Source organism: Cupressus sempervirens, chromosome 2 (genome assembly GCF_028749045.1).
Source record: "Cupressus sempervirens isolate cs-2001-9-10 chromosome 2, ASM2874904v1, whole genome shotgun sequence".
Lineage (NCBI taxonomy): Eukaryota > Viridiplantae > Streptophyta > Pinopsida > Cupressales > Cupressaceae > Cupressus > Cupressus sempervirens.
Window position 1 is genome coordinate 307547733 of NC_143119.1, and position 23106 is coordinate 307570838.

At 34.6% G+C, this 23106-nt stretch overlaps 1 protein-coding gene across 3 annotated transcripts in view; it reads left to right on the forward strand.

Annotated features, from left to right (window-relative positions):
• The first annotated feature begins 1142 nt into the window (after positions 1–1142).
• LOC149572306 (putative GPI-anchored protein At1g61900) overlaps positions 1143–23106 on the forward strand; it is a 109816-nt gene continuing 87852 nt past the window's right edge. For all 3 annotated transcript variants that reach the window (XM_089813515.1, XM_089813516.1, XM_089813517.1), the window contains exon 1: positions 1143–1847. In XM_089813515.1, coding sequence (XP_089669641.1) covers positions 1793–1847 — 55 coding nt within the window. In that variant the 5' untranslated portion in view covers positions 1143–1792. The remainder of the gene's footprint in view (positions 1848–23106) is intronic.

Below are 23106 nucleotides of genomic sequence, written 5' to 3' on the forward strand. Positions count from 1 at the left end.
TTAGGGAGAAATAAAAGTTGTTAATTGCTTATTTGAGGATTAAATTGCAACATCCTAGGCATAAGATGGGTAGATGGGCTATAATGAAGGAAGAATAAGAAACACTAACATGCACATTCTATAGATTGTGATTGGTGGGAATAGAATTACACTTCATCATGGATCGCACAACTTACAATGATACTTGTATATAGGAAGGCTAATGTTTGTTTAGTTGACTGAATACCAAAGATTAAACATATATTTGTGACTTGTTAATTAAAATAAAAAACACATTCTTATTGATTCAAAATTCTAAACTATTTAAAATAAACATAAATTAAAATTCTATCACCTATTTAACTATTTTGTACAGGAAGTGGGCAATGACAATTCACGACAATGTCTAAACAACAAACTAAAACATTTACGAAGGAGACACTTAACTTTTTGATTCTCTCTATAAACAATAAGTTTTAGTTGGCTATTTAGTCACTACCACTCTTCATCATATATTGCACAACCTACAATGATACTTGTATCTAATATAAAAACAACTTAAAATAACTTCATCATAGATTGCACAACCTACTATAATACTTGCACATAAGAAGTTGACAATAGAAATAGAGTGACACTTCATAATTACACAATCTAGAATGATATTTGTATATAAGTGGACAATAGAAATAGAATGACACTACATCATAAATTACATAACCAATAATGATACTTTATATGATATCATATATTACAAAACTTACAATAATGCTCATATCTGATATCAATAGGACAAATCCAAAATGCTATATTTGACTTATTTGCAAAACAACAAGTCTCATAATAGAATGTTGAATATAACTTGAAGATAAGACTCCTGATACTTCTTTGGCTGTTTGGAACCGAAAACTAACATGCATCCAACCCCACAAATATTATATTTCCACTTCTTTTTTTGGCTAGAGAAACTAACATGCATCCAACCCCACAAATATTATATTTTCACTTCTTTTTTGGGCTAGAGAAATGCTCGCCCAATTTAGTTGGCATGCATCATACGATCACACAAATGAAAACCACGGGCTCGCCTCCTAACATCCCACGGGCATTGTCCATTTCTGGTTGACATAAATAACCTCCGATTTTTAAGTACAACTCCTCCGCAGAAGAGTAGACAAGACATGATATGATGCAAACAGCATTAATTTAGACTTCTGTGACTGTCATCAAATCTGAATTCATCTAATCTCCCACCTACATTAGGCTTTGAACTAACTACAAAAATACATATGGCCGCCAACCATTTTCCGTACCGAACCAAAAAATATTTCACCAGAAAAAGAAGAAAAAAACGGACGCATGATTGGCGGGCAATATGAAGAATTGTACGCTGGGAAGATGGACGTTCACACAGGAGAAGAGGAAAGGGAAAGGGCAAAAGGGTATAAAGAGGAGTAAATGGTGTAAAGATGGTTGTTGAGTGGGCCTATGTAGAGATACCTTTGCCAGCTATGTTGCCCACTCATTCTCACGCGCACTCACTCGCCTATGCTTTTTTGCTCCTCTTCTCTGCAACTGTTGCTGTTGCTCTTACTTCTCTGCTCTGCTCTCTCTCTGCCTGCCATTAATTGCAGCCTCATTCATTATGCACTGCACTCGCCCCACTAATGCTGCTTCGCCACAGCCATGCTTTTTCCTCTCGCATTACACTTTTTCCGCACGTCTTGAGTTCGAGTCTTCCCTCACTCCGTTCTAGGGTTTTGTGAAGAGAGGCAGAGGCGGGGACGGGGGCGTTTCTTAACGGGAGCCCGGCATGAAACGGATGCGCTGCTCGTGCAAGCTGATCAGTTTTCTTCTCTTTTGCTGCTGTGAGTAGACCGACTTTTGAGTTTCTTTGGGCGTTTGATTGGTCTGGGGAATCCCTGAAACGTTTGCGGATGTGTTCTTGATCGATTTTGAAGTAGAGTTTCCAAAAGCCTTGTTTCGTTGTGTGATTTTCTTAAATTTTCATGGACCAGTTATGAACTCAAGACCTCCCGTTTGCTGCTGTTTTGGTACTGTGAGAAGGCAAACTTTGCTTTGACTTTATTTGAGCGTATGATTGGTCAAACTTTGCTTTGAGTTTATTTGATCGTATGATTGGTCTGGGAATCCCTAAAGGCATTAATGCACATGGAGTTAATCGATTTTAAAATAAAGTCCCCAAAGACTCGTTTCGTTGCACATGCTTCCCGTTTGATTTTGCTTAAGTTTTTGTGGACCAGTTAAGGAAGCGAAATTAACACCTCCCGTTTGCTGTCGCTCTGACGCTGTATCGTTTTCTGTTTATTCTAGCGTATAATTGGTCTGAGAATACCGAGAACGTTTGTCGACATGTAGTTGATCGATTTTGAAAATAAAATCTCCAAAGCCTTGTTTCGTTGCACATGCTTCCCGTTTGATTGTGCTTAAATTTTTGTGGACCAGTTAAGGAATCGAAATTAACACCTCCCATTTGTTGTCGCTCTAACGCTGTATTTTTTTTCTGTTTATTCTAGCGTATGATTCGTCTGAGAATCCTTAGATCGTTTATGAATATGTAGTCGATCGATTTTAAAAATAAAATCTCCAAATCCCTGTTTTGGTGCACAAGCTTTCCGTTTGCTTTCGCTAAAATTTTTGTGGACCAGTTAAGGAATCGAATTTAACACCTCCCGTTTGCTGCCGCTTTGATGCAGTATCTTTTTTTGTTTTCAAGGAAATTGAGCATAGCGTTGGCCGATAGGTAGGTGTAGTTTTCTTGGATTGACAAGACATGCAACCTTTTTCTGAGGGAAAGTTGCCCTAGCTATGAACTTCCGTTGGCGAAATTCTCTTTTTAAGATTTCGTGCGCTTGCACAATTCTTTGCTTACTCACGTATCAGATTGATGCTGACGCTTTACAGCGCTGTAAATGAACTTCTTCATCTTCGTTGTTGCTTTAGCTCACCTGATTTTCTGGTCTTAGAATTGAACCATGAATCGGCATGAATTGGTAAAGTCCTTGGCGAACTTGTCGACGATGTTATTTCTGCACCCCAATGTTATTGGCCATACGCATTGCTGAATTGGGATTTCCATTCAATTGATTTTTTTAAAATTCTTTTGTTCAGTTAGTTTTAGGGAAAAAAGGTTGCCTACAGCTCCGAACCTTCAAAAGAAAATCGCAGAATTTTGAGTGATTGTTGTGGTGGCCTTTTATATTGGAAAAAAACATGGTACAGTATTGGAAAAAAAACATGGTACAGTGCTTTAATGAGGAGTTCGCAGATAGAAGATGACTGAAAAACTTTTATGACGTGAAACTGTATGACCAGTTCGTGTTTATAAAACTTGGTTAACGATCAGCTTGTGCTCAATCATTTGTTACCCATGTTCAATGACAAATATTATTATTAGTGTAATGCATAGACAACTGTGCGATGGTGGCAAAATTACTTGAAAATGTTATACTGAAGTTTGGCCGTTAGATAAGCTTCGTTAAAATCAATATCGGCTCTGGTTTTATACCTTTTAAAGTTTGCACTTATATTAGTTGGAACTTCCCTGTGAGAGACCTAGAATTTGCAGGCCTTGATACAGAACATCAGGATGTTTCTGGAGTGATGCCAAAAACTTAATTGTGCTTTGATTGCAGTGTGGCTTATGGCGACCATGCGAAACAGAAGCCTAGATAAGCTATAGCTATAACAGGACTGTACAGATTTTCTGATTTGAAATCGAATCAGTTGATCCAATTTTATTGGGTACCATCCTTAGGATATGGTATCCTGTACGAGGCCACTGCTGCAAATTTTAAGGCAAAGTGGGCCGGTGTATTTTTTACTTGAGACATCAAACAAAGCTTTATTTAAGTTGAAAATTTGAGCGGGCTAGGGCAGGAGTATCTGGTGAGATCATTTCATCCCAAACTTTTATGTGGTGTGATTTTGTTTTTAATATTTCTATCACAACAACAGTTGGCAAGTGAAATTTTAGTAAATTGACCAAATTAGACTGCGAGTAGCAGAGAAATGCTTGTTTTACAACAAGGTCATCTTTCTCTGTACAACTCCTAAGTTTTCGTTTGCACCCATTGAGAAATATTAGGATTCCCTATTCATGGGATCATTTTGTAATAACTATATACGTGCTGTGGAAGGGGTTTTGATGTATCAATAACCTGATATATGTAAAGGCATAACAGGTTGCAATCTTTCTCATGGCAATAAGGTCATCCAAAATGTCAATGGACCAAGGTCCATTTCAATCTTCGTAGGGTTGATTTAGAAATGAATTGAAATACTTTCTTTAGGATTCTTATTTGATGTTTGAGAGTATGGACAATAGTTCTAAAGAGGGCATTGGGATTGGCACCATAATTTCCTCCTATTTGAGCAGGATTTTTCTTTACTAATTGTCATAGTTGCCGATTTGGGATATGAATCCGATTCGAGCACATGAATTGGATTTGTGGATTATTTTTTCCAATTATGATTCGTTAGGGATCCATGTGCGTGTGTCTATATATATGCATTATATATACTAAAAAAAGAGAAAATACATAAATCTAAAACTAAATCATTTCATTGTTTGAATCTTTGATTCTAGTATGGATCTATGAATCTAGTATACTTGATCATTGATCTATTTTCACTATTATAAAGAAAATCAACACATTCACATTGAATTGCTAAATTACAAAATGAAATTATGAAAATTCAAAATATAGATCATCAAACTTAAAGTTTGTAACATGATTCACTCATAAACGAGTCTAGAGTCAAGACTAAAGTTTTTGATTTCAATCATCAAATGGATTTTCAAGAAAATCCGCACCAGGGGGTATTGATGAGCTGCAAGTGCCATCTCTACATCACTGGAAGAACCCAAATTGGTTCCACTAGTAGTAGAGGGGATTGTGAACTCATAATCCTCCTCATCATCCATATCAGCCAAAGTGGCTCTAGCAAGATTCGGGATGGTCATATATAAATCAGGAGTCTTGGGTTGTACATCCCAAAGCTTCTTGGGCCCCTTCTTGTACTTGGGATCCTTCCGTGCCAAGAATCACAAATTGCTGCGAATGAACACAAGGTCTTTTGCATTTCGGGATGGTCATATATAAATCAAGAGTCTCAGGTTCTACATCCCAAAGCTTCTCAGATCACTTCTTGTACTTGGGATCCTTCCGTGCCAAGAATCACAAATTGCTTTGAATGAACACAAGGTCTTCTGCTTTATTTGCAGCCAATCAGTTATGTTTGACTAAGTGGATAAAGGAGCAAGTACTCCAATTCCGCATAATTGCAAAAGTGCTTGCAACCTCGGAAGAAATTAAAAGAATATCAATACAAGAATCAAGATAAATTCAAGGAATCAAGAGTGTTAACTTTAAGTTTAAGAAATTAAGTGTTAAATTTTACAAACGTACTTGGGATGGGATCTTTATGGCAAGAAATTGGAGGTACATATAGTCTTGCCCATGAACGTACCACCATTTAATGGCATCCATCCTGCATTGGTCTGCTCTAGCAACATGGTGGAAATCATTTACTAAGATGAAGGCAACAAATTCATTCCTCACAATCACTCCAATTTCTGGATCTTGGAAGATTTTAGTTAGTGCCCTCTTATACCCATTTGCAACCTCCACATCTCTAAATGGTGCCACTCTACTTGGAAGACAAAGTACTTCTACACTATAGTACTTGGGGGATAATGTAATACAATTGAATATTATCAAATATCAATAGCACAGACATTGGATAACATAAGCACAAACATTTGATAAGCACTACAATACCTCAGGGATAGAGCATATGGGAGGACGTGCAAAGGTGTGGTCATTTTGTTCCATCGATGACGAACAATTGCATCCGCTTTTTTGTAAAAAGTGTCCTGAGGATCATTCTCCCTACAGACCTATGATATGCGATATGAATAATAATTATCATTAGTGATTATGTCATTTTAAATGCTAGAATCTAGATATCTCTCAAATAAACAATGGTAGAAGAATGTATAACTTACCATTTGAGTCTTTTCCAACATAGTGCCCATGGAATCATAAATACCCTAAGGCATGGCTCATCAGTGTCCGCAAAACGAAGCATTGCCATGATTAGATCGGTGAATTCCAACACATAATCCACGTGACCCCACCAATCATCATCTAGTGTCACTTCTTTCACGTTTTTGGCCCTTACTGTATTAGAATTCTTCCAAATGCCCCATTGGGTTAATGGCCGTCTGTGCTAATGTATCCTTTACCCTCACAAGTTGTCTCAAGACGATTGTGTGAGAGGCAAAGCGGGTTTCAGCAACTTGGGAACATGTTAAACTCAAGTTAGTAATGCATTTAATATATGTTAACGTAAACAACACAAAAAATAATAATCTGTAATCTAGTAATATATAAATAAATTTTAAATTTACAAATTTACCATAAATAATTCCAAGTTTGAGAAACTCTTGAAAATTGCTTGTTATGGTGATTTGTTTCAAACATTTGAATCTCTTCAGCCTCCTCATATGTCTGTTTCACCCAATCCATTTGGGTGTTAATTGATTTCATCACCAAATTGAGAAAGTGGACGGTGCACTGTGTGCAAAAGATATGATTATATCTAGACTCTACCAATAACCTTGCAGCCTTGCATACTTTTGCATTGTTCGTGACCCCACTTGGACAACATTATCAACACCCACTAACTTTATGTCATCAATGAGAATGTGGGAAATTAATTCTGCATCTTTGACTTGTCCTTTACAATTAATTACCTCGTTAGGGTATTCAACAATAATATTGATCAATGGATGGATTTTACAATCTTTCCATCCATCCAAATTAATAGACACACCCATTTGATTGAACCCAAGAATCTTTTATTGGTTGAAGCTGGGCCTCTACATTTTTCCTCTCATCTTATAATATGGTAGTGCTCAACTTTCCATAACCAAGTGCTTTGTAACTAGAAGGTGCTCCATTTATTGCTTGCACTATCTCCCTCCAACAAGGTGATTTCACTAAATTGAATGGAACACCATTTGCAAATAAACTTCTAACTTTATGATCAACAATGTCTCTCAACTCATTTTGGAATGCCCTATCTAATAGGCCCCTCTTGCTGGTGAGTGGAATTTGGTCTACAACTTCATCACCTATAGATGGCATAGGCAAAAAAGGATGTGTTCTTGTGCTTGTTTGATTGGATGGTGGTGTTAGTTTTTTTTTTTGTTTGGAAGCACCATGTTTTCCTTTTGCAAGTGCTCTATTTGCATCTTCTTGCTCTTTTGCTAAAGCTTCTATTTGTGCAACTGATAATCCCTTCTTATCTTCCCCACTACCCTTACACATGTTAATCCTTTGACCCCTAGGACCCAAAAAATGTAGTTTCAATACATACATGACCCACCCCTAGGACATTGTGTAATTCTTGTTGTGTGTCTCCATAAAGGAGACCCCTTATCAATTTTGAATTTTGGTGATCCCCTCCCACACACTAAGCCTTGATTATTCATTGTATGATTATTGCAATCTAGAAAAAAAATAAAGAAAACCATGCTTCAACACTTATATAAAAACTTGGAAAAAATTTATTAGTTTTGAAAAACTTGTAATAAATAATCTATTATGAAAGAACAAAAGAAAATGGTTGAAATGCTTAACTTAATCACTTCTTGCGAGGTATTTGCAGCTCCACAAACAATCTCTTTCCAAACCAAGCACTTCACTATAAAGTTTTTGCTAATTCTATGATCTTTGATCAGACTTATAAACTATCCTTTATTTGTAGTGAACACTGTACTTCTCTAATGCCAATGCAAGAAGGAATAATTAACCTTTGATCTAATATTAAATGGGAGTATCTCTGCAATATAATCGCTAGATATTGATGCTTGGAGGAGCAGATTCATAAAGCCATACGTAGATACTTAGAATTTAGAAGATCAAGTACGGTATGCACTTTCTAACCTGGTGATTATCAAGTTATAAACTTAACACTCCTCTTAACTTGATAATCCCACAAAGAGATATCATATCTAGCAACATTAATACAAATGAATAAGCAAGAATTAATACTCTATATCTGTTTGAATCTTCTTAGTATGTGATATCATAGAACATAGAATACAATGTCATATTACTAAACCTATGATATGACAAATCACTGCTACTAGTGATAAGTTACAGGATAAATTTGAAGAGTAATTTACTTTCTTCATTTATCCAAGTTGTGACTCATAGAACCTGGTATTTCTATATCACAACATGATCCTGAGTTTAAAATCTACCAGAATATAGGATAAACTTGGAGAATACTAAAATTCTTCCTTTATCCAAATTGTGACACATAGACATAGACATTAGCAATGTCTACATCACAATACGATCTTAAACTTATCTAGATCTTACAGTAGAACTCTACTCTTTTAGCACATTATCTAATAGATCGTCACCTCTTATGATGTCTTTTATACAAGTGTTCATTATTTGAGAGATCGTCACCTCTTTAAACAATGAATACAAATGGTGGAGCCCATAACAATTAATAGCTTGACAAAATAAAAATATTTTATAAATAATTAAAAGAGTACAAATGGATTACAACTCAACCATACCAAGTCTCCTTCTGAAGTGTTCTATCTTCACTCTAGATAGAGGTTTGGTGAGTATGTCTGTTGTCTGATCTGCAGTGCAAATGTATTCCAATTTTATAGAATTCCTATCTACCATATCTTTGACATAATGGTAAGGAATTTCAATATGCTTGGACCTGTCATGGAAAAGTGGATTCACTGAAAGCTTGATGGAGCTTTGATTATCACAATGAATAATTTTAGGATTCATGGCTTGCCCAAATAATCCTACAAGTAACTTCCTTAGCCAGACTGCTTCTCGAGAGGCCATCGCTGCTGCAATGTATTCGGCTTTTATGGAGCTCTGAGCTACCAAAGACTGCTTTCTACATATCCAAGATATCATAGCTGATCCTAAACTGAAACAACATTCTGAAGTACTTTTTCTGCCTTTAACAATTCCACCTCAATCCGCATTGGTGAATCCATGCAAATCTAAAGCAACCTTCTCATATTTGAGTCCAAAATTTATAGTGCCTTGTAAGTATCTCATAATGTGCTTCACTGCAACTAGTTGAATCTCCTTTGGCTCACACATAAAGTAGCTTAAGGCATTAACAACATAGCAAATATTGGGTCTTGTATTTACTAAGTACATAAGGGACCCAATCATCTGTCTGTAGAGAGTAGAATCTATAGAAGGTGATTTTTTTGTTGCTTTTTTAAGTTTATGTAGGTTAGTCTCCATTGGAAAATACATAGGCTTGCAATGCCACATTCCGAATTTCTTCAAAATGTCTGATGTATACTTCCCTTGATTAAGTATGAGACTTTCAAAATTTTGCCGCACTTCTAGTCCTAGGAAGTAATGAAGGAGTCCCAAATCTTTCATCTCGAATTCTCTAGTTAGATCTTTCTTGCATTGGTCTATGAGATGATCATCACTTGTTATTAGTAAATCATCAACATACAATATCAGAATTACCATATCATCTTTATCTCTTTTATAATATAAATTTGGATCAGCTTCATTCTTGGAGAATCCTAAGCCAACGAAATACTTATCAATTCTTTCATACCAGGCCCTGGGAGCCTGTTTAAGCCCATAGAGAGCTTTCTTGAGCCTGCAAACAAAAGTGTTAGGATCATGAGTTTCAAATCCTTCAGGTTGCTCCAGATATACTTCTTCTGTAATCTTTCCATTTAGGAATGCTGTTTTTACATCCATCTGATGTACTTTCCATCCTTTTGATGCTGCAATTGCTAAGATTGCTCTTACGGAAGTATATCTGGCAATAGGAGCAAAGGTTTCTTCATAATCAATCCCTTCCTTTTGAGAAAATCCTCTGGCAACAAATCTAGCTTTATACTTTTCAATGCTACCGTCAGCAGAATGCTTTATTTTAAATATCCACTTGGAAGTAACAACTGATTTTCCCTTTCAGGTCTTGGAACAATTTCCCAAACATCATTTTTCATAATAGATTGGTATTCTTCTGTCATAACTTATTTCCAAGCTGTATGTTTAATAGCATCAGAAGGATTGGTTGGTTCTATTTGGAATAAATCACTCATGTTTGTTGTATAACTAGAGAACCTTTTAGGTCTTTTGCTCTCTCTGACTGTTTCGGAAGGTGCAACAAAGTCTTGAGCTGCCTCGATTGTTTTAATGGCCCAAAGTGGTCCTTTCTTTGAATTTTGCATTTGTTCAAGGTTCAAATTGTGAATTTCATCTTCAATTTCTTCTAAGTTCTCCCTTTGGGACCTAGATTCACTATTTCTTTCAGAACTAGATAAAGGAGAAGGTTCTTTAGAACTTAGGGCTCTTTTGAATGCAAGATCTTCTTCAAAAATTACATCCCTACTAAGTTCAATATTTTTTTGTCTAGGTATGAAAATCCTATATGCCTTAGATGTTTCGCTATACCCCACAAAAATACTTTTCCTCCCAGAGGGTTCCAACTTGGTTCTCTTTTCTTTAGGAACATGTATATATACGGGACACCCAAAAATTCTAAGATGACTTTTATTGGGTTTTACCTTAGTAAATACTTCTTTAGGAGTTTTATCTTTAAGATAGGAGTGATGCCTTTTGTTTTGAATATATACAGCAGTACAAGAGGCTTCTACCCAAAGATAATATTCTAGATTTTGATCAAAAATCATAGCTCTGGCAACTTCTATAATTGTTCTATTCTTTCTTTCTACTACCCCATTCTGTTCTGGAGTATAAGGATCAATGTACTCCCTCTTAATCCCTGATTCTTTACAAAACCTTTTTAACAAGTCTGAGGTATATTCTCCTCTGTTATCAGTTCTAAGGGTTTTAATTTTATCCCTTGAAAAGTTTTTAGTTAATATTTTGAATTCCTTAAATCTCTTTAGGATTTCTTCTGATTCTTTGCATTTTAAGAAGTAAATCCATGTTTTCCTAGAGAAGTCATCTATGAACAAAATATAATACCAGAATCCTCCAAGAGAAGGAACAAACATAGGTCCACATAAATTTGAATGAATCAATTCCAAAACATTATTTGTTTTCCTATCATGAAATGGACTTCTGGTGTTCTTACCCAAAGTGCACCCTTTGCATATGCTTGAGTGGTCTTTATTTAGTTTAGGTAATCTAGTAACCATCTTCTCCATAGTTGATAAGGTTTTGAAATTCAGATGCCCTAATCTTCTGTGCCATATTTCATTTACGTCTGCAGCTTCATGAACTAAGGCTTGAATAGGTTGACTAGATTATGTATTCAATTCATACAAGAATTCTTTTCTCTAACCAGTCAACTTCGCTTTCTTGATTGAGGAGTTCTTTGCCCAAGTTAATACTTTGCCATCTACGAATGCAACATTATGCCCATCATCTTCAAGCGTTGTAATTGAGATTAGATTTCTTTTAATCCCTGGTACGTAGAGTACACCTTTGAGAAGAAGAGTATTTTCTATTTTTAGTTTCAAGGTGCAATTTCCAATTCCTTCAACAAAGTTGTGCTGAATTATCACCAATGGTAACTTCACTGTTCACCTTCTCTGATAAAGAGTGTAGTGTTTCTTTTTGTCCCGTTATATGTCTAGAAGACCCACTATCAATTACCCATGCTCTATTTGAAATTTCATTTGATAGCGAGGAGTACAAAACAAGGTTATCAGGATTATAGGTATCTTCTTCCCTACTGACATTTGTATAGTTTGCTGCTTGTTTAAAATTTTCAAGACAATTTGATCTGTAGTGTCCAAATTTCTCACATTTGAAACACTTTATTTTAGATAGATCTTTCTTGGGTTTCCCATTCTTTTGATTTCCCTTTGTCTTCTTGAAATGCTTCTTTTTGCCTTTATAGGAGTTTGTATTAAAAACATGAAGTTCTTCATCTTCTGTTTTTAGTTTCCCTCCTTTCTTTAGCTTTCTTGATTCTTCTTGAAGACAATCGTTCTTAAGTCTGTTAAAATCAGGAAGATTATCTGTGGCACTTATTCCTTGTGCAAAAGTCTCCCATGAATTTGGTAATCTATCTATAGCCATTAGTGTTAATTCTGTATCATTATATGGTAGTTTGGAATTGGAAATTCGAGAATTTAAACCATTTAGGGAATTTTGTGAGGGCTAAACATAAGAAGCACCAAAAAGGGCAAGGTTAAACCCAAATAAGGATTTAGAACTTAAGGTAAACAAAGTAACCCTTCCAAATTTTAATGGGTCCGAAAAAATCACAACACATGGTTAGTTGTAGAAATTAAACACTTACCTTACCCTTAGGCCAATGACAGAGGAGGATGCACTCCAATTTGCTATCCTCCACTTAGAGGCATAGCTCACAAATGGTGGTACCATGAATTCACACCCAAGGCCATCAAAATGTTATCTCCTATGAAGAATTTGCACAAAGACTTATCAAAAGATTTGATAAAAGACAACCCTAAGAGAATTTTAAAATGTTGACCCAAATTAAGGCACAACGAACAATCAAGAGTTATATTACCGAAATTCAAAAAATTTCAGTCAGAGTGACAATTATAGTCAGTGATTGATTTACTTTCCTATTCATGGAGGGATTAAAGGACTCGGTAAAAGGGTTAGTAAGCACCCTTAAACGCTTGTCTCTTGAGGATGTTTTTGAGACAATAATGAGGCTAGAAGTCTCATCAAACAATAGATCCTCAGTCAACCATACCAAGCCATTCCACAAAGAGATGAATTTCACAATAGAAATGAATCCTACAAAGGGGATGAATTCCATAAAAGTTCACCTATGAAAATAGAAAAGGAGAGACTTAAAAGGAAGAAGCAATGCTACATATGTAAAGGTCCATTGAATTGAAGGCATATTTGTAACAAAAGGGAAGATTTTGGAAGGAAAAGTACATGCTTTAGATGCAAAGAGGAATGGGAACCAAGGCATAAATTTGAGAAGATGGGAAGAGCCCAAAATATAGAAATTATGTTCGATGAAGAAAATGAAGAGAACACTAGTAGTAAAGTGAGACGTGAAGAGGAAGATAAAGAATATGCGGTGATAGCCCTCTTCACACAATCAACAAAGCACCTAGTATTGAGAATTAGAAGCATCATTAAAGGACACAAATTCATATCTTTAATCAATAGTTAAGCTTCCCACAATTTTATTAATGAAAAGCTTGTTGCAAAATGGGACTGAAGATCAAGAGTGTTAAGGGGTTTATGATAACCAAGCCATAGGATCCTTGGTTAGATGCTCGAAAATAATTCCACAACAAGAATTCATGTTGGGAAAATATTTTGTTAAGGTAGACTTTCATGTTATAATCTTAGAAGCCCCATAGCTTTACTCCTTAGTGTGTCTTAAATTTGATCTACATAACTCGAAGGTCCAATTCATGCATGAGGGTCATGAGACAACCTTAGAAGGAATCTCTTACAAGTCCCCCCAATTAGTTTCATTTAAAATGATTGAAATAATTTTTAGGTATGAACGAGGAGAGTGGGCTGGCTAATGCTTAGGCTTGAACGAATCTACTCCAAAGGGGCCAATCATTCATCTTGACATTCAACCTATCATCAAGAATCATTAAAAATTGTTTTACGATCTAAAAGAGGATCCAAACCAGCATTACAAAACTTGACGAGTCTCGAGGCGAGCCGACCAAAATGCCTTAGGACCTAGGCTCAATTGAGTCTTGGCCGAGTCTTGACTGACTCGCTAAGGCAGTTGACTCGGCTGACTCGCCGAGTCTCGCTAGTTGGACTTTGCCATTAGCCAAAAAAAAGTTTTTTAGTAAAGGGGCAGGAGGATTTATACAAATATAACATTTAAGTATAAGTTTCTTATACTTTAAGTTATATTTGTATAAATACTTTCACGATGTTTGAGATAGGTTTCAACTTCATAGGAGTTAAAATGCATATTTTAGATTTTTGGAGGTTTTCAAAAGATTCCAGGCCTAGCCAAATTTTAGGATTCAGCATGCCTTTAACAATGTTATCTCACACAACTTGTCTTGGCTATTGGAGGTGAAATAGAAGCTAGAAGGTGATGATCCCGTCTTTAGTGATGAAGACTTGGAGTGGGTTGATCAGGTCGGAGGTTGAGATTGATCGATCCAACTCTGATAATGAGGATTATGAGGATGAGCAGGATGATCATGATGAGCATGTCACAGAGGTTCAACTTCACACACAAGGAGAGATGATGGCTCTAGAGTTTTCCATGACATTTCTTAGGCGTAATCCTAGGAGGACATAGGCTACTATGACCCTTTATTTTGATATATGTTTTGAACTTTTTATTCAATGGATTGCATATTCCATGAATATTATAGACATTTGGCAATGACACTATATTTCTGTTATGTTATTTAGTTTAACTTTAAGTAATTTCTTTCGCATTAATACTTATGTAATTGATGAAAAGTTGTGGATGTGTGCAAAGTAGCTTTTATTTATCTCAATTATCATGTATTTGATGTTGATTGGTTAAATGATGCATGAAAAAAATCTTAAAGTCCTTAAAAATCTTTAAATTTCATATGTTTTTAATTGTCGAGTCCATGCTAAATCCGGTCGTCGAGTTTGAGTTCGAGCTCGATTTGGGCCTAGCCGAGTTCGAGCTCAGTTCGAGGTTGGTAACACTAATTCAAACACATCATAGAACTAGAGAAAGGGGTAAAGTCTGTGATTACTACCCCTTATAGACACCCATAAAAGTATAAAAATGTAATTGCAAAAAACAACAAAAAAAACTCCTAGAGATGGGGCACATACAACCTAGCTTAAAGTCCCTTTGCATTACCAATGGTAGTTGTCAAAAGGAGAGATGGAATGGTGCGAATGTGTATAGAATACAGAGCATTGAACAAGAAAACCATGAAAAGATACTGCCCCATTCTGAGAGAAGATGAACTTATTGATGAACTTAACAGGGCTAAGTATTTTTCAAAAATATTTAAGATCAAGATATCATCAAATAAGGATGAGGGAAGAAGATGTTCCTAAAATAGCTTTTAGATGCCACTACGAACATTTCAAGTTCCTAGCTTTACCATTTCGTCTTACTTATGCTTTGACCAATTTCTAGTCATATGTGAATTGTATCTTTCAAAAACAATTAAGGAATTTCTTATTAATATTCTGTGACAACATCGTCATTTATAGCAAAATGTGGGAAGAGCACCTTTAATACATTGAAGAATTCTTGGTATCCTAGAATTTGAATCATTATTTGCTGAAGCTTCCAAATGTGAGTTTGGCTTAAAAGAAATCCTATAAGTAGGCCATGAAATAAATGCAATGGGAGTTAGTGTGGATGACTAGAAGATTAAGGTAATCAAAGAGTGGCCAAAACCTAAAGTTCTTAACACAACTTAAGAAAGTTTTTGGCAAAAAGTCATTCTTTGTGTCGAATTGCCACCACCATATGATGAAGGAGAACACTTCTTGGAACTTGAAGTTACCCTTGATAACCATGAGAAAAGTCTGAGGAATCTGACTATTTTAGAATACATGATAAAATGGAAAAGCCTACCAAAAGAAGATGCTAAATGGGTGGGAGAAGAGATCATTTCTCATCCAAAATTGCTTGAGGACAAGCAAATTTGGGAGGGGTGGACTACCACAAACCATAATTGATATGTATACAAATATATTTTATTTTAATGTACTTATTTGAATTTCGTCATAAACATGTTAATCAATATACAATTAATGTTATTGTTAGAAATAACAATAATTAATTAATTCTTAGTTATCTATCTAATGAAAATAACAATAATTAATAATCAATACTAATATTAAACCATGTTATAATGAGAATAACCAATATTATTAATCAATACTTATATTAAACCATATCAATATAAATATAATGAATTAATCCACTTAATATGATATAGTATCAATAATCGATCATTATAATTTATTAATGAATATATATTTAATATTAATAATAATACATATTAATATTAATAATATCAATATATATTTAATGAATAAATGTAATATAATTAATAATAATACCAAATACCCTATAGTTAAATTAGAGTTCCATAACTTGCAATGAGACGTGCGAGTTTAGGTGGGTTGCAAGTTGTGTAGTCATTGGTAGGTTTTTCATAACTTGTCACCACGACTCAACATGTCATGGACCATAACTCAATTGAGTCACGCGGGTCATGCCATGACTTGTCAGGTTTGACGATCTTGATTCGTGCATGTTGTAGAAAGAGGTTTCTTTATCTTAAATTGAGTCATGCAGGTCATGCCATGACTTGTTAGGTCCGACGATCATGATTCTTGCATAGTGTAGAAAGAAGTTTCTATATCTTAAAGCTACAATAGTTTATAGTACTATGCTTACTTTGATATACTAGAGGAAGAAGTTGTAATGCTTGTCTATGAGTAGCTAACTTCAACAATATATAATTAATGCATTAAAATTGCATCAATCACTAAGCTATGGCTATTGCAAGATGCAAGGTATAGCCCAGAAAATAGTGCATTACAAGTTCAATCAGCTACAATACATTAGAGATTGTCTTAGATTTATTTTGTGTACTAATTTCAATAATATTTTTACATGATTTTCTATTCCTAAGCAGGGATCTTGTATTTGCTAAAGACACATTTACAAGCAAGCAAGGAATATATATATATATATAATAGTTATTAATAGTTAGTAACTATTACATGATATATATATATATATATTTTCTTTTCCTATACTTATGTGATGGATGTATATTTCTGTATGTGATCAAATTAGCTTTTATTTGATGTAGTTATAGTGTCTTTTAGCTTTATTCAATAATGGGTGCATGAAACAAGTTTTAAATCTTGAAAATGCCTTTTTTTCATGTTGTTGAGTGATAGTCGAGTGATCGACGAGTCACTGGTCAAGTTGACCTTGCCTAGTGATAGACGAGTCTGAGTTTTTAATTAGACAATATAATCCATATTTAATCAACTTAAATTATAAGTTGGTGAGACCAAGTTGACGATACTAGTAATAGGATAATGATAAGAAAGCAATGTTACTAAGTCAATGACAACACTAATTGACTTATTAACAAATTGTGAACACGAAATGCTAGTTGTATTGGCGAGAGTAAAGTCGAGACCTATGACTAGTGACATACGTAATACATATAAGTATGCTTTAGAAATAACAAACTGACATCATAGACAAATGATATAAGCAATGATCAGTATAGGGATCAATGAAATGAAATATAAGAAAAAGAAAGTTTACAATGATTGCAGTCTAGGCAAGACACTATGAGGATGTGCCATAGATTTTTTCCATGGCAAGTTTGAATACATAAAGGGGTGTATATGTCTGAAATTTTGAGATATTCCCTTAAAAATTATATGGATATGAAATAGGATTTTTATCAGATTATAGTTGTGATCAATCTAAGGTGTTTAAAAACATTATTGGTTATACAATATGTATATGTAGCTATTAGTAATTTTGATAAGTCTGTAGTCTTTGATTTTGTTAAGGTTTATAGTGGGTAGGGAGTTTGTAAAGGGTGAGGAGTAGTCTAGTCACATTGAGGCAGAGATTCCTAGGACAGGTTAGAACCGCGAGGGAGCTTCTTGTGAGCACAATAATTCTACCATCTATTGAGTAACTAGGATCGCTTATGCAAATGTAGTAACATTGCAATGGTATTGGCATGTTCTAAATGCTGAATTCAATGACTTTTAAATATGAGAGGAGGAGACATGTCTCATGTCTCTATGGTTAACCACCATTAGATAATAATGATATATTAACAATTATATATATATATATATATATATATATATATATATATATATATATATATATATATATATATATATATATATATATATATATATATATATATATATATATATATATATATATATATATATATATATATATATATAAGTAGATGTAATAGTATTTGTTTGAATGATGATTTACCAACAACAATGTATCTCATGATCGTTTCAATTTGACTGAAGCTACAACCTTAACACTCCCTCTTAGCTAGGTAGGATTGTTTTAGAACACATTATGCTCTCAAGCATATGAAAATATCATCTCAATAAGATATTCCTAGAATGACGTATTTAAGGATATCAACATATATCCATCAACTTAGATGTTATCTTTCAATATAATCCGAAGTAGGTTTCAGCAAGAAATATCAATCATATGATATTCATCATACTTATATTCTTATGTGCAATGACATTAATCCTTAGAATATGTTATATTTTAGAAAGATATGTGTTCTTCGATCTTTGACAGTTCGGGACAACAACTGAATGTAGTCTATCAAATATCATCCATGATCTCAAGGAAAAACAACTTAATGTAGTCTATCATGATGAGTACCATGATCTTGAGGTACGATTTGATCAATATGATAATCTCTTACACATAAAACACTAGCATCAACATTATGATACCTACCAGTAATTATATTATTATATATCCAAGAAGGATATGAGTTATCTGATCTTCGACACATTGCGGGGCAATAATTGAATGTTGTCAATCAGATAACAACATGATCTTAGTGACATCAAGTTAATATATTCTCCATTATGATAAGTATCATGACCTCCGATACACTCCGGGACATCAACTTAATGTAGTGTGTCATGATACGTTTGTTATCATGATACTAGAACAAGACCACAAGAACAAAAAATGTAGTGAAGAACTGGGCACGATCATAAAGTATCAAATAGCTTGTGATATCAGAATGTGGAGGAAATCAAACTTATGCATATATACATATACATATACATACATGTATATGTATGTGTAAACTTGCTCCATATGCTGATATCAATTTTATTAGATCCAACCGAAGCTATTACTTCAACATTCTCTCTTAGTGAGGGAGGATATGATCAATTTCTTAATCTCATATTTCAGTTTGCATCAAAACGCTTATACACAATTATATCCCTTTAAGAATATATACTGTCTAATTTCCGGCACAATCCAGGACTACAATGACTTACTTATTGTCATGCCTTCTGACATAGTCCGGAATAACAAGTTTAATGTAGTCTATCATGGCAATGGATCAAGAATACAACACAACAAACACATTATCATGATTTCCAGCTCATTCCGGGACAATAGTTTAATGTAGTCGATCATGATACATTTTGTTAACATGATTATTGGCACATTCTAGGACAACAACTTAATGAAGTCTATCATGATAACATGGTCAAGCTATTGAGAAGATCGTCACCTTACAATAACGTCCCCACACATATATCAAATGAAAGATCGTCACCTCTTATGACATAAATCACAACAACATCATGTAGTAACTCAAATCATATCCACCATGAACCAAGTTAGAGGGTGGATCTACCATAGTTGCTCCTAGAGGGTTGAACAAGGGTTTTCACCTTAGACTTCTCTCTCATAGAGGAGAGTACATTATAGAGAATTTCACTTCGAACTTCTCCCTTATTGAGAAGAGATCATTAACAAGGGATTGCACCTTGAAAATCTCCCTCTGAACAACGATCTTGGGAAGTCAGGTCCTTTATTTACTTCCTTAGAGGCTCTCTTCGCCCAAGGATGCCTGTTCGACTCCCTCTGAATCTGATATCGATCTTCTGACTTTCTCGGGATAAGTCATTACTTCCTTATGATGTACACAAGAGTAGGCCCATCAAAATCATTCAGTCACACATGTATTTCTAGACTTCCTCTAAGTATCAATATTCTAAGCTTTTGTGTTGCCTTGAAGAAGTGTCACGCTCCCTCTTAATATAGAAGAATACTCATCTCACATAGTCCCAATCATCAAAGATATTTTATCTCCAAAAACTCATAGATTAGGTCTTGCACTAATGCCTTGGCAACATACCTAATGCACCATTCTTCTCTTCTTGCAAGAGCATCCTTGGAGACCAAAGAATGGAACAAGAGTACATCAAGGCACATGACTCTTATTATTTAAACATACAAACAAGAGACTATAATAAAGAAATAAGAGTAATACTCAAAGATAACAAATACTTATCTGTCATCAACATCCTTGATATAAGTTGTTCCAATGAAGGTTCTTATACATCAAATCGGAAAATGCTTTCAATGGGGAATGAAACATTGGTTAAGGTAATCATTCACCCCCCACAATGTATAATTCCCACATGCTTCATTATTATTAATTTGAACCATCAAATAGTCTAGTTCAACAGCTTTAAAGAAAACATCACTCCCACTTGCAGATGAATTATATTCCTATTCAGTCCTCTCAGGATGATTCTTGTGTTTCTGCTCTGGTTCTGTACCCATGTTCCAACACATTAATCTTCCCCAATGACTGAAAATTTAAGTGTCGTCCTCCTCAACCTTCTTTAATCCTTATATTGTTGATCAATTTAGCAATTCCCTTATACATTTTGATCTCCATATTTGTCTAGAGTATGAACAAAAAATTGAATGATGAGACGGATTGATTTTGTTTCCAAATCAACACCCACTCAGGAAAATCAAGATGGATCATGTATTTTGAATAGTTCTCTACATTCTACCCACAACATAACCAGTTGTAATTTCTGGGACAAAATTCCATCTAGAAATTTTCCTCTGTGATTTGGGATTGTACCTTTAAATCTTTCCTCATAAAAAAATATTCTCTTCTTGTTTAATCACATTTGGTGTCTCTTGATCACTCTGTACAAAAGCAATTATATCTTATTCTTTGAGAAGGCAGCTACATCTCGCTTTACATTACAAGAAACATCCTCAAAGTCAACCACTTTGGACCAATATTTCTGCTTAGAATTATCTTAGTAAGGAAATATTGTCATGTCATCATTAGTACCAATGAAGAATTTGAACTCGACATCCTCAAACTCTTGTACTAGAACCTTATCATACGAAGATTTTTAATAATTAACTTGGTACAAAGTATTGATTAACTTCTTATAATCTTGCAGATTGCAATGATAGGTTGTTTCCAAGAACAATATTTATTCAAAATTTCTTCTTTGCCTTATATGTTAGTCACATCACTTGCTAATCAATTGAATTGTAATTTCCAACTCATTGATTAATGATAATCTTCCTTGATTAATCATCAATTAGTTAGATATTGTAATAGTTGCTTGTAATCATGCTTTGGTCATGTAGGTATTTGATATCTGTGAATCGTTATACATTGTAACTCTTCAACTAAAATCAATCAAATTTCAAGCTGACCATCAATTTCTTCTAATTACTTCAAGCTTATGCCAGAGAGGTGTTAATTTATTGAATAGAATGACTGCGGGGTAATAACTGAATTGATCTGCTTATGACAACCATTTTCCAGTTCGATCCTTACTCCTCCTTGTTCTGATATAATATATTCATACTCTTTTTATCTGTTAATGAAAAAGATTTTCTACTCTTGACAAAGTAACTAGGCGATGGTGGATTGCTAGGAGCCTTTTCTTTTAAAGCCAAGCTTCTGATTCTTGTTATTTCCTCCCTATCTCACCTTTAATAACAATAGGGGGCTAAGAATTAATTACATCTTCAAGCATTTAAGGTATCTGCGTTGTGTTTGAGTTGCTCATCTCTGGTCCTTGCGTTACGCAGGTAATATGACTTTTCTATCGCTCTTTAATAATCTATTTTCCTTTCTGAATAAACAATGTTCACTCTTATATCTTTCTTAATACCAGCGATGACTGTTCTTTATATCTGTGTATGCAAGAGGACTTCATTTTTATTATATCTGTTTCTGTCAATATTATATTAGTTTCTGTATTCAATTAGTCTCCAATATAATACTTTCTTACTAATATTGTGACATTTATTTAATTTAATGCTTCCACATTTGTCAAATCCAATATGAGAGGGATTACTAAGAGTACTAATGCAAAGAGAGGTATCACTGCTTAAATTTGCTAATGAGCTACAATTTTGTTGGTACCCAGGTATGGAGTGCAGATTCGACACAATATTCAGAGGACTTGTCTTTATCTGATATCTGTGCACTCTTTCAATCATGACTGTCGCTTCTTAGTCCTGAATCTACAATATTTTAATATGGCTATCAGCGGGAGTCCTTATTTCTGCCAATCTATCTACAATTTAACGGATTTTGACTGGTTTTATTTATTCTGTCTTTCCTGAGTGCTGCCATAACAATGCCATAAATTTCCTCTTCGAGTATGCATAGTTCTGCTTGTCCCAGATGAAGTATATTGGAATGTGTTTGTAAAATAATGTTTTTTTGATACCTTCCACCACAATTGATTCTAGTGTGTGATATGAATAAGATCTTCTTGCTTGCTTGCCTCTGGTCACTGCTGGAATTCACATCATCTTTTATTGGTATTGGCTTTCATTGTGTATTATCTTCTGTGGTATATACACCGTGTGAGTCTGCTATTATATTTCATTGTTTAATCTTCCCCAGTCTCTGCGTATTTAGATTGAATTCATATCAAACTGTCATGGATGTTCAAGACCCCATTCGATATTAATGCCAGAAACAAAAGTGACTCTTATAGACAGCGATCTTGGCTATATTGAGTATCCAATAACCTTTTTCGGTGCTAACATTGGTTCAATGTTCTGTGTTGAGTTTGTCTATGTATGCAATCTTCCCTGCTAGTATGACAGTTTTCCAAGATACATTGAATGATCTTCCTTTATTCCATTCATGCCCATTTAAAATAATATTCCAATGTTGAGTCCATCAGCCACTTAATGATATCGTTGAGATCGCTCGAGTTTCTTTCTGCCCAAACGCACTGCAAATGTACAAATCGGATGTATATCTGACTCCAACCATCTCAGACCATATGAGCCATATCTCTATCATTTGCAGTGAGCATTCGTACTGCGCAACATATTTAGAGAGCCAGTCCTGCAACATTTATTCAGTTTAAGCACCACATTTGATTCTGAGATCCAAAGGTCATACGGTTGCACATCAACCCCAGGCTAATTTTTGGTGGCAAGACATTGAGCTTGGGAATATCATATGTCAACTTGCAACATTTCTTTTTTTCATTTGCAGTTAGGCTCTGATATTATGTTGAGTAACTGCGATCGCTTCTG